This window comes from Podarcis bocagei (assembly GCF_964188305.1).
Source record: "Podarcis bocagei genome assembly, chromosome: 17".
Classification (NCBI taxonomy): domain Eukaryota; kingdom Metazoa; phylum Chordata; class Lepidosauria; order Squamata; family Lacertidae; genus Podarcis; species Podarcis bocagei.
The window spans coordinates 39,575,947-39,592,740 of NC_138143.1; the positions used below are offsets into that span (position 1 = coordinate 39,575,947).

The following is a 16,794-nucleotide window of genomic DNA, read 5'->3' on the forward strand; positions in this document are numbered from 1 at the left end:
ACTGGTCTTCAGGATGCATTAGAGCTTAATTCTGTTTCCCTCCTGAAGTGCTTTTAAGTAACACGGCAGCCAGTATTGCATCTGGAATGGTTCTGTACTTTATGCAGCCAAATTAGTTTGCCATTTTATTAATGCTCCCTGCATGTTTGAATTTCCTTCCCTGATTCCCTGTGAAGATTGCTACTGCTCGGTATCACATTTTTGGGAATAGCCTTGCCTATTCCCAAGTCCATCTTAAGACTGATGACAGAAACCCTGACAGAAAAGTGTTTACAACACAATCACATCCTGTCAAACAGGGTGATATGCAAAGATTTCATGAGGCACTTTGATGTGATCAGTAATGCTATTATTACAACTTACAAGCAATTCACACTTTATGCGACAGACATGTCCAGCATTCCTCTTAAAGACAATGACAATCTATTGTTATGAAAGGCGCTCACAAGAATGAAAAGTGGAAGAGGGATTTGACTCATTCTGCCCCCCCCCCCTTCCAGGACTTCAGCTGTGAATTAAATTGGCTGCTGTTGCATTGCACGACTCAAAAGGCACCACTGCTGATCACTCACATGGCTTTTACTGCGGCCCTAAACCCTCTCCTAGGGTGTATGGGGTGCTAAGGGAGGGATACACACTGTGGGGGCACACTGTGCTCCTTCTGGGATAGTTTTCCACCTTTGGTCCCCACCTTGCACTCAGCTCTCACCTGTGGCTCCTATAAGCGGTCAGCATGCAACAGCGGCCACACCCCAGGAATGATGGGGTTGAGACAGGCAAAAGCTACGGTCAGGCAAAGAATCATAGACACCGAGTGTGGGAAAATGATTGCTTGTACATGAGAGCATGAGCAAAGTTCTTATTGTTGCAGGGTGATCTCATAGCTAGAAGCATCCTTGGAGCATGAACAGCGCGTGAACAGCTCGTGCTGTCCTACATGATTGGTCAACTAACATAGCCTGATCGCTCGCACGGTCTAGTGCGCATGTCTTTATCTATTGGCTAGAACAAATTGCTTGGCTTGTATTTTGTATCTTTCCTTGGCTTGTATCTTTCTGATTTCACACAATAAAAGCTGTGCTGCATTAGCCCTAGAAGCAGCCATATTTCGGAACCCCTCATGGTGTGAGACTGATTTTTCCCTGGATGCCGAGCTGCAACTCGACATTTGGTGCCCCGTGTGAGGCCTTCGGACTTCTCGTTGTTTTTCATTATTCAGCACTCACCAACACGTCGTTCATCCACGCAGTGGATCCCTGGTGAGTGCTCCCGTGTGACTGCCTGTTTTTCATTATTCAGCACTCACCAACACGTCGTTCATCCACGTAGTGGATCCCTGGTGAGTGCTCCCGTGTGATTTCTTTCGGACTTCATGCTGTTTTACAACGTTCAGCTCTCACCTCGCCCCGCAAGGGCTGCAGACGCGTCGTTCATCCACGTAGTGGATCCCTGGTGAGAGCTCCCGTGTGAATGTGATTCTGGACTACGTTACGGACTTATCAGCACTTATCTCCGCCCGGACAGGGCAAAAAGGCGCCTCCCTCATCCTCCTAAGGATCCCTCGGTAAGTGCTCCCTGCCTTTTTTTTTTTGCAACTCTTGCAATCATGGGAAAATCTCTCTCTGCACCACAGAAAAATTTTTATAAAGACCTTAAATTCCTTTTGGCCAGTAACAACCTTGCTGTTCGGAAAGCTGACCTTAAGTCCCTTATAAAAGCCCTGGACACTCACTGTCCGTGGTTCCCCCAGGACGGAACTTGGGGGTTAGATGATTGGAAAAAAATTGGACACTTCTTTCAAAATCATCCACAAATTGATGTCAAGGTTTTGCATGCCTGGTGTAACGTCTACAAAGCTATGTCGTGTTTAACTCCTTCAAACATTCTTCTGGCTGCTGCGACAGCTTCTTTGCCCGCCCTTCAGGTACCTGTTTTGCCTGCCTCAAACCTACCTCCTAAACCGCCGGACATTTTCCCTTCGGCTCCTCCTGTCACTCCCCTGCATTCTTCACATTCAGCACCCCCCGCTCTTCCACCTCCTGCACCCAAGGACTCTGGCACCGCTTCTACCATTCCTCTCCAAGAAGAGACTCTTTGTACCACTGCTCCGTTGCTGCCTTTTGATTCTGATACTCCAAATCTCTTTCCTGTGATTGCTCCTGCACCCCCAGCCCCCGTCATGTTAACCCAAGCTGATGTCCTCGATGGGCTGACGGGAGGAGGCAATTTTCTTACCATTGCCCAACAGTTGGCCCTTGATCCTATGTATTGGGCAGCCACCACCGCTGCAGCCCAAGAGGCTCTGGCCTCTGTCCCTGATGACAGGAATGAGCGCAATGGCCTATTGGGAAGCATCAGACAGGACCCTGCAAAGCCCTATGGACAATTTGTTGATCGCTTGTACAATACCTTCAAGCGGCAAGTTCAGGACCTGGCAGCACAAGACCTGACTGTACGCCAGCTTGCGTTCACTAATGTAAATGAGAACCATAAGCAAGCGCTGCGTCTTCTAATGGCAACATCAAATATAGCCATTGCTGATATCCTTACAGCCTGCCAGTCAGTGGGCACTGAGATGCACAAAGCTCATCTTTTAGCCACGGCCTTGTCCTCCGCCGTGTCCCAAAATCCTGCAAAGGCTACAACCTGTTGGATTGACAGTGGCTAAGGAAAAAATCCAGCGGACTTTACCCATTACGTACCTGGGACACAAGCTGACAGCATCTGCAGCCATTCCAGTTACGCCTCAACTACAGTTTCCTGGTCATCTTAAACTGGTGGATTTACAACAAATTCTTGGACAGCTGAATTGGATAAAGAGTTATTTGGACCTGCCCACCTCCACTTTGTCTCCACTATTTTCTGCCCTTAAAGGACATAAGGATCCAGCAGACAAGATCACAGTCATTTCTTTTGATGCAGTCAACCCTGGAGGCCTGCATCCCCTGGCAATTTGGCAAATGGATGTCACCCACACGCCTTCTTTGGCTCCATTTTCTAAGGTACATCTCACTGTGGACACTGCCTCTGTGTCATCACGTTTCATTGGGCTTGGACTTTTGGCTCAGCAGTACAAGGAGCAATACATCAGACCTATTTACAGCAAATGGGCTCCTGTATCTGCAGAAATGGCTGTGTGACTTCTTCTGGATTATGGTTTTTACATGCCAATAATCGAGCCACGAAATATCACGCAGGTTGCTCGGAAACAGCCATTGGACTAATTTACCATTCTCATCCTTATTGGCATCACTTGGATTTTACCCCCCATATTATTTTTTTCTCCTCCCTCAGGAGTCCTGCCTTATGATGTGTTCCCCTGAGCATGTACAGAGGGCTGTCTTGGAACTATTGTGGACTTTTGGCAAGGGAGGGGTGAGGGAATTTTAGTGTGTTCCAGTTGTTTCATTTTTGTGCTTTGGCATGGTTCCCGGACAGAAAGCGGGTTGCGATGTGGTTCTTTAGCAAGGTCTGCAAAGACAATGGGCTCTGTTCTCGACCTTGTTGCAATCTTTTTAGTTACAGCAAGTGGAATATGCTTGAAGCGAAAAAAAAATATGCTTAGCTAGTGCCTTTTTGCTGCTGAGAAAAATGATTTTAAAAAGCTTCTCAAAGCTTTGAATTTATTTTTTTTGGTGATGGTATTCTAGCATTCCAGTAAATGCTTCATTTAAGATTAGTAATAATATGAAGGACAATCGCATAAGTTTACCTCCTGTATTTCTATCGCTTGTAGAAGTCGCTCCTTATTGTTTTCGTTTTAATCATAATAGCAAAAAATTTTAGGTCATTATCCATATTGTAATTGGACATATGAGTACATTAATGGATCTTCTTGTTTTCTTAATGTTACAACCATGAGTGATAGGCCAAAAGTCTCAGTTACTAATGTCACAACCTACATGACTTATGAACAACAGGCTGCGTGTAGAGATTTTTATGTTTGGTTCGACTGGATGAGAAAGAGCAGCAGAACTATATGTTTGCTTCAATCTGATTTATGGTTTTACTCTGTGGCACAAAAGCCTACAAAGAAATCACCTTTGCCTTTTCTGGAACCTACACTCTAGGAATACTGATACCCCTGATATATAAAATAGATAAGCTCCCAGAGGTTCGTTTGCGTAACAGAAGGGAAGTATAATCACCTATTTCTCATTATACAGGAACAGCCATTTCTAGATCCCTTTTCCCTCTTTAGGTGTAGGGATGAATTACCGCGATTTGCATAGATTGGCAAATTCGACCGAAGCCTTGTTCAATTCTACTATCTTGGCTTTAAAAATGATTAACACAGAAATGTCAGAAATAAGAGAAGTTGTTTTATAAACTTTTTATGCTTTAAATGTAATCTTTGCCTCTAAAGGTGGAATTTATGCCTTAATTCATTCTCATTGCTGTATGTATATAACCGATCAATCGACCAATATCTCTGCTACTATTGATTATATGGAACAAATGATAGCTCATAATCCTTTGAATCCACCTGAAGGTTTTGATCCATGGGAGTGGTTGTCTTCTTGGTTGCCTAATGGATTATGGTTAAGAAAAATATTATTGATTGTAATTGCATGTATTGTTGGCTTCATTATGGTGTGTTGTTGCATTCAATGCATACCCTCTTTGATTTCCCAATGCACTGCATGGTGGTACCGACCACGGCCCACCACAGGGGTTACAAGAGGAATTTATGTTGCAAAGTGTAGACGCTTAGGCAATGAAGTGTACGATTTGGACTAATGGTCCCTCTTTTCCTCTAATAATATAAACAAGAAAAGGGGACATGTGGGAAAATGATTGCTTGTACATGAGAGCATGAGCAAAGTTCTTATTGTTGCAGGGTGATCTCATAGCTAGAAGCATCCTTGGAGCATGAACAGCGCGTGAACAGCTCGTGCTGTCCTACATGATTGGTCAACTAACATAGCCTGATCGCTCGCACGGTCTAGTGCGCATGTCTTTATCTATTGGCTAGAACAAATTGCTTGGCTTGTATTTTGTATCTTTCCTTGGCTTGTATCTTTCTGATTTCACACAATAAAAGCTGTGCTGCATTAGCCCTAGAAGCAGCCATATTTCGGAACCCCTCATGGTGTGAGACTGATTTTTCCCTGGATGCCGAGCTGCAACTCGACAACCGAGAGACAACAGGGCTGCTCTAGGTGCCCCGACTATAAAATTGGAGAAATAAAGAGAGATATAGCCGCACCGGCAGCATATCTCTTCTTTCTCGTATCTAAACATGCAAGAAGGGCCTTTACACTTGCCAAAAGCTCGGCTCTGCCCTCGCCGGTCCTGGAAGGAGCCTTTAAAAAAGTCCCCATATGCTCAGAGACTTTGTGCCTGTTCTTTGGGAGAGATAGGAAGCCCAGAACACTTGTTCTTTAGATGTCCCTTTTATGAAGAGGCACGTAGTAAGACCATTGATCCCCTACTGGTGAGGCTCGCTGACCTCCCGGAAATGCAAAAATTCAACCTTTTCCTGTTAGGCAAAGATCAGAAGACGACCTGGATGGTCGCCAGATTCTGTGTACAGATCTGTAGGTACAGACCATCTCCCAACTCAAACTAGTTCGTTAAAATCCCCAAACTCGGCTCCATGTGTGACTCTGGATCAACTCCCTGCGGTAGTTTATTGTTGTACATTGTTTTTAAATTTATTGTTGTATATTGTTTTAATTGTTTGTTTTTCTTCTGTGACTGTACCCCCAAGTGTGTTTTATAAGTTGGTCTCCAACCGTAATAAATTATCTATCTATCCCAGGAATGACTTAGACTGGCTGGCTAAACCAGGTGAGGGTAGCCGATGGGTCTCAAACCCTCAGTGAGTTATGGCGATCCCCTGCATGTGAAAACAGGCTGTGGCGGATTGAGCGGACGAGACCAATAGTGGATCCAACGGTCAAGAAGGCAGTTTCTGCACATGCTGTTGTGGGAAGTGAGGGGCAGATGGGGCCTGTCAACCTGGGAAAGTAGCCCATCCAGAAGGAAAACTCTGATCCTAAAACTCAGCTTCCTTGTGGGATATCTTCGAGAGAAGAAAGGTCTAAGGAGTAAACCCTACACAGATCCTTAGTGGAGTCCCTAAGGCAGTTGGCTGGCGCCTTGTACACCTCCTTCCAGCAAGTCCTACAGCCAAGCTGGTGCAAGTCCCAGGACCTCCATATACGCTGCCCAGGCTTGAGGTGCTAGTTTGACACACTAACCCCTACAGTCATACCTTGGAAGTCGAACGGAATCCGTTCCAGAAGTCCGTTCAACTTCCAAAACCTTCCTGCGGCCAATCGGAAGCTGCAGAAGCCCCGTTGGACGTTCGGGTACCAAAGAACGTTCGCAAACCAGAACACTCACTTCCGGGTTTGCGGAGTTCGGGAGCCAAAACGTCCAAGGCATTTGGAATCCAAGGGACGACTATACACCACATTGGCTTCCTAGAGTACTTCTGCTATGGGGCAGCTATATAAATTAAGTAGGTAAATAAATAGGAGGAAAGCAAGATGTCACTTAGAGAAGGATCTGAAATGTTTTCCTTGAAGCTTGAATTCGTTTTATTCTGGATTGTTCTATTTTATGTTCTAATGTGTTGTAAACTGCTTTGAGATGATTTTCTCTTTAATGGAATAAAATAATAATAATAATTCATTGGGGGGAATGGCACCTAAACATTCCATTGTGATGACCATATGACAGATGGGGGGAAATGTGTGTAGCAACGTCTGGTTTTTGCATGGTTGGAATGTAGCCCACATTACAAAGTGGTGCCACCCATCACTAGCTTGTATGGCCCTTCCCAATATCTCTACTAGGACATGTAGCCCTTGGAGCAAAAAAAAGTCACAGCAGTACACTCACAATGGGACATTAGTACATTGTACAGGAATATATTGGTAGACGAAGTGGCATACAATGGAAACATAATCAGAATAAGATCATTAGAACAACTTTACACATCCACAGTTCTCTTTAGAGCCCTAAGAACGTGAGCAAATATTTTGCACCATGTTCTTCGGGACAGATGCTAGCGAACGCGGAGCTGCTCTCAGCGATGCTTCCCAGTGCGGTTATAACGCCTGTACAAATATCTAATCCTCTTGTTCAGGTTGTGGTAATCATCCACGAACATTCGGTCACCCACCATTTTCTTTTTGCGGATGCATCTCTGAAGTTCATTCCCCCGCCAGCCGCGTAACCATTTGGGGCCGTTAATCAGGTCCTTGGGGTGTGCCTTAAAGTCCCCTAAAAAGAGAGAAAGAGAGACAACAGACATAAAAAAGAGGTCAGCCTTGGGGCTGTAGGCCGAAAAGCCAGATATTGTCCTTTTCCTCTTTTGCACACGCCTCCCAAGGCACCCATGCTGCCCTGCCAACCTCCTGAGCATGAAAGTAGTAATAAAAATGCTGTCAGCGATTGGCAGGAGCTGGAGTCTGACCCGGGGCAGAGGGGTCAGTGATTTTGGGGGAACTATATCGGCTAGGGGGCAAGAGTCGGAGGCAGGGGAAGCTTCGGAGCTGCAGGATGGAGCACAGGATGGGTTGAAAGAACAGGAGGAAGAGGCAGGTCAGGTAAGTGTAGGGCCCACGTGCTTCTCCACCCTCTCCTGCACCACTGTCTCCCAGCACCAGGAGAGGACTGAAAAGGGAGGAGCAGAGGCAGTTGCCATGCAGGCAGAGTCTTGGGCTGTGACGGGGGTAGGTACAGAAAGTGGTGGAGGGGGAGTCTTAAGTATTATCCTTGACAATAAAGAGTTAACTATCTGCCGTGTGCATTCCTTCGGTTGGGACACACTCCTAACAAATACCTATTAACAGATAAACATGTCTTTCCCTTACTGCTTGTCACCAAGTGCCAGCACATCTCCCCGAGAGTGAGGCTTAATGTCAGCTCCCTTCCTCCTCCCTCAAAAAGCAATGGGTTGAGGGACCCTCCAGAGCAGATTGGGGAACTGTGGAGGGCTGCAGGGGGGGCAGGAGAGGAAGAGAAAGCCTGTGTTTGCTGACATAAAGTTGCACGCTACCTGATTTATCTGTTCAGTAACTCTGCATCCCCAATATTTACCCAGAATGCCAATATTGTCATAGACCCCAAACAGTGCTCGTTTCTCTGTCCATCGATCGACTGGTTTAGGGCGGGGGGGCTCCCGCACACGCATTTGGTCAGGGATTCCTGGAAGAGAAAAAGTGACCAGAAATGGTAGATCTGTCATTGTAAAAACTCCACCTTTGGGATCTGTTCTTTAGGTACTCACCTTGGAAATTCTCACATTGCATATGTCCAAAAATACTACTTACTCAGATTTAGATGTGGGCAACTTGGGATCAAGGCCTACCCATGCTAATAAAATAATAATAATAATTTATTATTTATACCCCAACCATCTGGCTGGGTTTCCCCAACCACTCTGGGCGGCTCTCAATCGAATATGAAAAACACAATACAGCATTAAACATTTAAACTTCCCTAAAAAGGGCTGCCTTCAGATGTCTTTTAAAAGTAGGATAGTGGCTTATTTCTTTGACATCTGATGGGATTGCGTTCCATGGGGCAGGCGCCACTATCAGTAAGTCACTCTGCCTGGTTCCCTGTAACCTCACTTCTCACAGTGAGGGAACCGCCAGAAGGCCCTTGGAGCTGGACCTCAGTGAATGATTGGGATGGAGATGCTCCTTCAGGTATACTGGACCGAGGCCAGCATAACAGTTACAGCATAACGGTTACAGCCGAGGAGCAGAAATTTCAGAAGGTGTACAATATTGCAGCCAGAGTTCTTGGAGAAGGGCTTCTGCTGATAAGCTCATGGGACTTACGGAAAAAAGTGTTCCTTCAGGTACTGAAGTCTGAGGACCCATGTGGCACTTTATAGGAGGGGAAATTGGCATCTTAAACTGGGTCCAGAAACAAAGCAGAACATAGTTACGACCCTTAAAGCAGTGTTTCCCAACCACTGTTCCGCGGCACACTAGTGTGCCGCGAGATGTTGCCTGGTGTGCCGCGAGATGTTGCCTGGAGGGAGGCGGGCGAGTCGGGCGGCGAGAGGCGGGGCGGCGACGGCGAGGAGAGGCCGCCCAGCGCGGGGCTCTCGCCGTCTGCCTGCCTGGCTGCCTGCGAGCTCGGCGGGCAGCGCCTCCGTCCGCAGCGCCCGCCTCGCGGCTCTCATTCCCTGCCCCTGCCAAAGCTCACCCAGCCAAGCCGCGCTCTCCTTCCTGCCTCGCTTTGCTGCCTCCCCCACCCCCAAAGCTTGGAGGTTCCCCGGCAAGGGGGAGGGGAAAAAATTGAAACTTACACTTTCGTGCGTCCCTCCCGGCGTGACGCTGCGCGCTGACGTCACGGGGCTGTAATGGTGGTGTGCCTCGAGATTTTTTTCATCAAACAAGTGTGCCTTTGCCCAAAAAAGGTTGGGAAACACTGCCTTAAAGGATTAGCCGCCACTGGTATTAAACAGGGACACCCCACAAGCACCCCTCACGAGAAGGGTTGACTCCACCCCTCTGCAGGAGTGTTCCCCACTGAAGTCAAATCTTCATGCGCCAGGCAGAGATGAACGCTAACTAGGAATTGTTTCTAGGGATTAAGTCACCAGGAAGCAAGCAGCAATAAAATCAACAGGATTTGCTTCTGATCTGAGTGAACAAGCTCACAGAAGCTAGCGTGACTCAAAAAGTTGGGTCCCCAGATGCTGACATGAAAAATCCCAAACCAGCATCATCAAGTATTCCAAAAGGACTGGAGTAAATTTATATATTTGAAAGATTATTGTAATCAAGTAACATCACTAGCGGGGTTGTCTGAAGACTTGTAATGAGAAATTCTCTCCCATTTTATATTTATTTAACTTTTGAGGTGTTTTGTAATGAGCATAATTAGAACTGGAAAACGTATAAAATGCAGTGATATAAAGGTTAATTTTGAAAGCCATGAGGCAGGAGGGAAAGAAGTCGAGGGGCTCTAAGGAGAGATAAAGTTGATAATAAGGATGTGATTGTATATTATTAAATGGAAAACTAATTTATATGTGTGTGTGTTTTCCATTTTTATATATATAGATACAGTGGTACCTCAGGTTAAGTACTTAATTCGTTCTGGAGGTCCGTACTTAACCTGAAACTGCTCTTAACCTGAAGCACCACTTTAGCTAATGGGGCCTCCTGCTGCTGCCGCGCCGCCGGAGCACGATTTCTGTTTTCATCCTGAAGCAAAGTTCTTAACCCAAGGTACATTTCTGGGTTAGCGGAGTCTGTAACCTGAAGTGTATGTAACCTGAAGCGTATGTAACCCAAGGTACCACTGTATAGATACAGTGGTACCTCTAGAAGCAAACGGGATCCGTTCCGGAGCCCTGTTTGTATCTAGAAGCAAACGTAACCCATGTCTGCGCGTCTAAGCGTGCGTGGGTCACGTTTCGGCGCTTCTGTGCATGCGCGTGACGTCATTTTGAGCGTCTGCGCAAGCGGCGAAACCCGGAAGCAATGCGCTCCGTTACTTCCGGGTTGCCGCAGAGTGCAACTTGAACGCGCTCATCCTGAAGCACATTCAGCCCGAGGTATGACTGTACAGTGGTACCTCAAGGTTACATACGCTTCGGGTTACAGACTCCGCTAACCCAGAAATAGTACTGTACCTCAGGTTAAGAACTTTGCTTCAAGATGAGAACAGAAATCGTGCTCCGGCGGCGCAGCAGCAGCAGGAGGCCCCCATTAGCTAAAGTGGTGCTTCAGGTTAAGAACAGTTTCAGGTTAAGTACGGACCTCCGGAACGAATTAAGTACTTAACCTGAGGTACCACTGTACAAATAAAATGCCTTGATTCAAATTAGTTAGGACTGCTGAGAGCTACATATAATGGCTTCACATTGTGCCCAGATAGTTTTCCATTTAATAATATACAATCACATCATTATTATCCACTTTACCTCCCTGGCTCCTTAGAGCCCATCGAGTTCCTTCCCTGGAGACTGTAGTCCAACAGCAGCTGGAGACCCAAGTTTGAGTAACCCTGAAGACACGATACACGAGGCCGGCTTTCTAAGCATTCAAATACTGTAATGGGAACTACGGCGACATGACTCCGGTGACGTCATCGCGAGGCGACTGCCCCCCCCAGCCCCAGCTACTTCTCCTCCGCGCAGACGGGCTGACTCACCCGTACTGAATGGCCGGCTTACTCCGGGAGCGAGGAAACTGCGGCCCAACAAGCCCCGCGAGGCTGACAAGAGCAGCGCCGCCGCCATCGAGATCCCGAGTTCCTAAGCCGCTTCCCTCACGAATCAAGTTCTGCCATCTTGGGACCTTCCCAGAATGCATCGCTTCCTCACAACTTCCGGTCAAGGATTTTATTTTATTTTCTTTAATGGGAAGTGAATGAAATTACCATAGAGCTAGAAAGAGGGGGGAAATGCAAGACAATCTGGAATGCTTGGTTAGGGCTGAATAAAAGGGGCTAAAAACAACAACGCAAGCACTCTTTAAATAAATTAATTGGGGGGGGGTGAGCTGCTTAAAGAAATCAGTGAAGAAATTCGGGATTTTATCATGACTTCGAATGGATTGCAGCATCTCCCTACCTAGAAGGAAAAGGTAGCAGAGAAAATCAGAGCTCGTCCTTTTTTCAAACGTGCGTCATATTTTGCGTGCTTAATTGCTTGTTGTTGCTTACAAACATTCATTGAAATGTTATGATAATTCAACTGCGATCGGGGAGGGGCGTTTTAACTGACACTGTGGATATAGAAGGTTAAAAGGTGGGCTGGTAATGAGACTATTTGGGACTCTTACAAACCAAAAACCCTCCAGGTACCCGTAACTGTCCCGTCCTTAATTTGCAATCCATCCGATCCAGGGCTTAGTTCTATGCAGAAACATTGAGCTTTACTGATTTGCATGGAGCCGTATTATACTTTTAAGATGTTTTAAAAACTCTTTTTAAAAAAATCCATGAGCTCTTGTTTAGCTTATTTTTTAAAAAATGTATTTCATTGATTTTAAATGTCAAATAGCAATACAGTGCAGAAAAAACTTAATAAATAATTGTCGAAGTGGAATGCTGAGCCTTAACAAAGAGAAGAGAGAAAATATTGACGAAAGAGTTGTGGTGACTTATATTCCAATGAAAGCTGTCAAATAAAAATTTCGTTCCATAATGTTTCCATGCGGTGATGGTGGATGGAAAGAAACCATGTTCAGTCGATTTTGCAGAGTCTAAGCTGTAATATAGCTGTCAACTTTTTCCCTTTTCTTGCGAGGAATCCTATTCGGAATAAGGGAATTTCCCTTTTAAAAAAGGGAAACGTTGACATCTACGTGTACAGAAAGTATTGGGGGTCCATATAGGAACGATGCCCATATTTGCGAGATCCAGCTTCAAAAAGGTTTGCTCCCCAGAGATTTCCCGTATTTTGCTGCCACTAATTTAGCCAGTTGACGATAAGCGCGGAATGACACCTTAATAGGTTACATACCTCGATTCTGTGGGGCAAAGTAGGATCAACAAGGCCGGTTCCGTTCCTCATTTGAACGTGATCTGATTAATTGTGTCCAGTGCTTTTTTTCCCTTTTAAAATGTTTAGAGGTGCTCTCATTTTCCTACTGATATTGAAATATGAAATATACTGCCCCTCAATGAGGCCAAACTTAGATTCACAAAATGTTTAGGGGGTACGCGTCCCCCTGCGTCGTCCCCCCCCCGAGAAAAAAAAGCACTGATTGTGTCACTTAATAAGGGAACCGGAGGAACGACTATATTTCAGTAGTCCTAAAAAGAAAAGACAACTCTCCTCCGCTGAAGAAACTAACGCCAAAGGCAACCCAAAAGTTCCGTCTGGGCATAGTGGACCAATCGGTGTTAAAGAAGGATAGAACTTTTTTTATGTATGCCACCGCAGCAGCAAGAATTCTCATCGCAAAGCATTGGAAGACACAAGATCTACCCACCCTGGAAGACTGGCAGATGCAACTAATAGACTACATGGAGATGGCGGAAATGACTGGCAGAATCCGAGATCAGGGAGAAGAGCTGGTGGAGGAAGATTGGACGAAATTTAAAATTTATTTGCAGAAACATTGTAAGATTTCTGAATGTTGAGGACATTGAAATGAACCGCAGGGGTTCTAGCAACAAGCTAAAATGTATGATTTGGATAAATAACAGATAAACTAATAGGATATGAATTTGCTGAACTAATCTTTAAAAGGGATACAAGAACGGGATATGTGAGGAAGTCAGGAAAATAAGTTAACTAAAGATGAGAAACTAAGAAAAAGGGTATTTTTGTTTTTTCTGTATATGTGTTTTCTTTTTCTTTCTTTTCTGTGCTCAATGTTTGTATTACTGTATTTTGTAATTCTGTATTCTTTCTGTTTTTGTACTTTTTTTGAATTTTTTATTGTTAAAACCCAATAAATATTTATTAAAAAAAAAAAGTTCCGTCTCGGAAGTATCGGGTACTTTCACATCTCTACACTTTTTGCTAAGCTCTAATTGGAATTTTGGGCCGTTAGAGAACCTCGCCCTCTGCACGTGATTGGGGCGGCCGGGATCAGCGTCGTGATTGGGCGAGCGGGCGGCGTTCGAAGTGGCGGCGCGCATTTCGTCTTCTCTGTCTCTTATTGGGCGGCGGGTGCGCGCGCGCGCTGGGGTGCTTCGTTCGGTGCTTCCCGCGCTTTCCCCCCATTCGCTGAGGCGCCGCCGGCGGGCCGGTCGTGTTCCCAGGTCTGCTCTGCGGGCCTCTCTCCTCCTGAGGGGATTCTTTTCCGAAGCGGCCATGGCCGACGCTCCTCCGCCCGCGGCCCCCTCGTGGGAGTTCAGCCTGCCCTTGTCGCCCGGCGACTTGCTCCGCGGCGCGGGGCCCTCGCAGTACGTGGTGCAGGAGGTGCTGCCCCCGAAGCAGCTCCCGGGGCAGCTGGCAGGTGGGTAGGAGGCGGGCGCATGCCTACTCGGGAGTAAGGCTCCTTCCCGCCTTCATCTGAGCCGGGCTTACTCCCGAGTAACCGTGCAGCTTGAGAGGCGGTGAGATATATGTGCGTGTGTCGAGGTCTGTTCCCAGATAAAGCAGGCGGACTGCACGAGAATCACAGAATTGTGAGTGTGATTAGAGTGTAATTAGAATAGGAAAACGTACAAAATGCAATGATATAAAGGTTAATTTTGAAAGCCATGAGGCCGGAAGGAAGTTGATAGGCTCTAAAGAGCCAGGACGGTAAAGTGGACATCGAGGATGTGAATGTATATAACTAAATGGAAAATAAATAAAAATTTTATATATATATATATATATATATATATATATATATGCACACACACACACACACCACAATTTTATAGTTCAAATCGGGGAAAATAAATACAGTAAATGAACAGAAGTACAAAGATTCGCAAAATGTTTAGGGGTATGCGTACTTATGCATCCCCCCAGAAAAAAAGCACTGATTACGTGACTGCGACCCCCTTGTCACATATAAAACAGCCTTGGAGAAAGCCACTAAAATTATTTGCCAGTCACATAAAAGACACCATAGATTGTGCAGGGGATTCATTAATTTGATTTATTGTAAATGGTTGCTTGTATCTGGATCTTAATGGGTTTTATTGGGTTTGGTGCTTTTGTAACTGGATTTGTAATGCCTTTTAGTCAAATACAATAAATGACTGATTGATTAAAGAGAGAGAGAGAATCACAGAATTGTAGACAACCCCGACCAGACAAGAATGGGAAACTATGTTGATGGACTGTGCTGAAATGGCAAAATTAACTGGGAAGCTCAGAAACCAAGAAGACAATTTTTGTCTGCCTCCCCACCCCCGTGCAGAGGATTTCCTATGAGAAGTGCCAATACTACCACCACTAAATCAATAGGACACACCATCCACTGTTCTGTAAAAACACCTTAATCCTGATTTTATTTTATTCTTTAGTAGATTTACAAAAAGAAAAACACACACCAATAAAGAAATTAGAAGGGGGCAATATTAGACGTGGATGCACAAAGCATTTTTAAAAAACAAAAAACAAGACTCCTTGCGCTCCGCTCCCCTTTTATTCTTGCCCCTCAGAGTTGGCACATCACATAGGCCTGGGCCTTGGTAGTGGCAGCCTCTCCTCACCTGCTCTCCAGCAGCCGCTGTGAGCTGCCTAGGGGAGGAAGCCATGGAGAGGGCAGGCAGCCATGGAGAGGCAACAGGATGCTCCCTCGCAGCCACCGCTCTGGACAAGTGTTGGCTCATCATCCACTCTGAGCTCAGTGGCAGCAGCTGACATCCATCTGTCTTGGGAGACAGTGGAGGAGTTTGCCTTTGGGGGTGAGGTCAAGCTATTGGAAAGTTGCAGCATCTGCAGTGGCTGTGGAGACCAGTACGGGAAAGACATGCTTTGTGGCAAGTGAAGGCATCCAGTTATTTTGCTGCAGATGCACCATGGTGTTTCTTATCACTGTGCTGCAGCACTGGCAGGGGAAATAGGGACATTCCAGGATCAAATCAAGCTGGGATGGCTGTCCCTGGAAAATTGGGACACTTGACGGGTATGCTTTTGTGGCTAATAGCTGTTAATAGATCTGTCTTACGTGAATGAGTCCAATCCCTTTTTAAAGTTATCAGAGTTAGAGCTGAACCAGTTTTGCTCCGTTGTTTACTTTCAACATTATTCTGACGCTGAACAGCATTAAGCGCAGTATTTGGAAGTATACTGATTTAAGTCACAATGAGTCATAGCCTAGTCAGCTATATCAAATTTGGCTCTCACGTGTGGTGTCTCTCTCTCTCTCTCTCTCTCTCTCTCTCTCTGCAGCATTTCAGACAGTTTTCCGCACACAAGGAGCTCTTGCTATCCTGCAGCATTTTGATACCGTGTACAGTATCCTACAGTGAGTTGGCATGCTCAGAAGCACTATTGCTATTATTTGAAAGAGTTTAGCCTTTTGGGGTTGAGAGTCCCTGGGGCCCTTTTCTTAATGGTAATGCAACTCCTCAGTATACCAAGGAACAAAGTGGACTGCACAGCATAGGAGAGGGCTGTCAAGAGTGATCATGTCAATGGCCCTACAAGTCTCACCATTCCATCATAAGACTAGTGCCTCAGTAGGATCACCTGCTCTATCCGCTGGGGAGGAAACCTAGAGCAGTTAGGAATAAGATACCTTCCGTCTGCAGGGGTGGGCTATCCTAACTAGTCCCCCACCCTTGCAGGGGAGAATTGTCACTGTAAATCCAAACCTCACCTGTAAGTGGACTGCCCATCGCAACAAGGTGATAACCACTCCACCTATTTTCAGACTGCCACCCTCCCCAAAGTGCACAGATTAAATGGAAGGTGTGCTCTGCTCTGTGCTTTGGACCAATGACCATTTGAGAAAGACCATTGGAGGCTGTGAACTCCCAAGCTGGGTCCTAAGTGAAGTCATCCAAAACCCCTTTTCTGGGTTTCTCCAGCATCACACCTGAGACGACCTCAGTCAGGGAAGCTGTAAAGCAGTAGTGTGGGTGGTACACCAATAGCATTCCTAACCTGTCTCTGACCCAACAGCAGATCCAGGCCTTGCATTACATAATGTACTTTGAAAGTATGTCTTAGGAGCTGGGGTCACTGAATGCAGTTCTGAACTGAACCTGGCTCTTGCTTTTCCCTTCTTTGAACTTAACATCTCTGCCCTGCAGCCACTTCAGAACTGTTGATGCTGCTCTTAAAGAAGATGCCCTAGAACTGATGATGAAAGGTGAGTGAGGCCCCTTGAGGCCATGGAAAGTGTGACTTCTTTTTGGGCAGCTTTATGATGCTATCAAGGCAAATGTGACCTCATTGGCAGGCTG

At 45.9% G+C, this 16,794-nt stretch overlaps 2 protein-coding genes across 3 annotated transcripts in view; one reads left to right on the plus strand and one right to left on the minus strand.

Moving 5' to 3' along the window:
* Positions 1 to 6,865: 6,865 nt before the first annotated feature.
* MRPL51 (mitochondrial ribosomal protein L51) lies at positions 6,866 to 11,310 on the minus strand. Its single transcript, XM_081177099.1, has 3 exons — positions 11,137 to 11,310; positions 8,056 to 8,163; positions 6,866 to 7,236 (listed from the first exon to the last, which is right to left on the minus strand). The coding sequence occupies exons 1-3, from the start codon at positions 11,222 to 11,224 to the stop codon at positions 7,040 to 7,042; spliced, it is 393 nt and encodes a 130-aa protein (XP_081033225.1). The 5' UTR covers positions 11,225 to 11,310; the 3' UTR covers positions 6,866 to 7,039.
* A 128-nt stretch (positions 11,311 to 11,438) lies between these two features.
* NCAPD2 (non-SMC condensin I complex subunit D2) overlaps positions 11,439 to 16,794 on the plus strand; it is a 31,255-nt gene continuing 25,899 nt past the window's right edge. The window contains exons 1-3 of one of the 2 annotated variants that reach the window (XM_081176127.1): positions 11,439 to 11,570; positions 15,776 to 15,851; positions 16,642 to 16,700. In XM_081176127.1, coding sequence (XP_081032253.1) covers positions 16,691 to 16,700 — 10 coding nt within the window. In that variant the 5' untranslated portion in view covers positions 11,439 to 11,570; positions 15,776 to 15,851; positions 16,642 to 16,690. Of the gene's footprint in view, positions 11,571 to 13,620; positions 13,899 to 15,775; positions 15,852 to 16,641; positions 16,701 to 16,794 lie in introns of those variants that run through there. The other variant, XM_081176126.1, reaches the window with a different exon arrangement.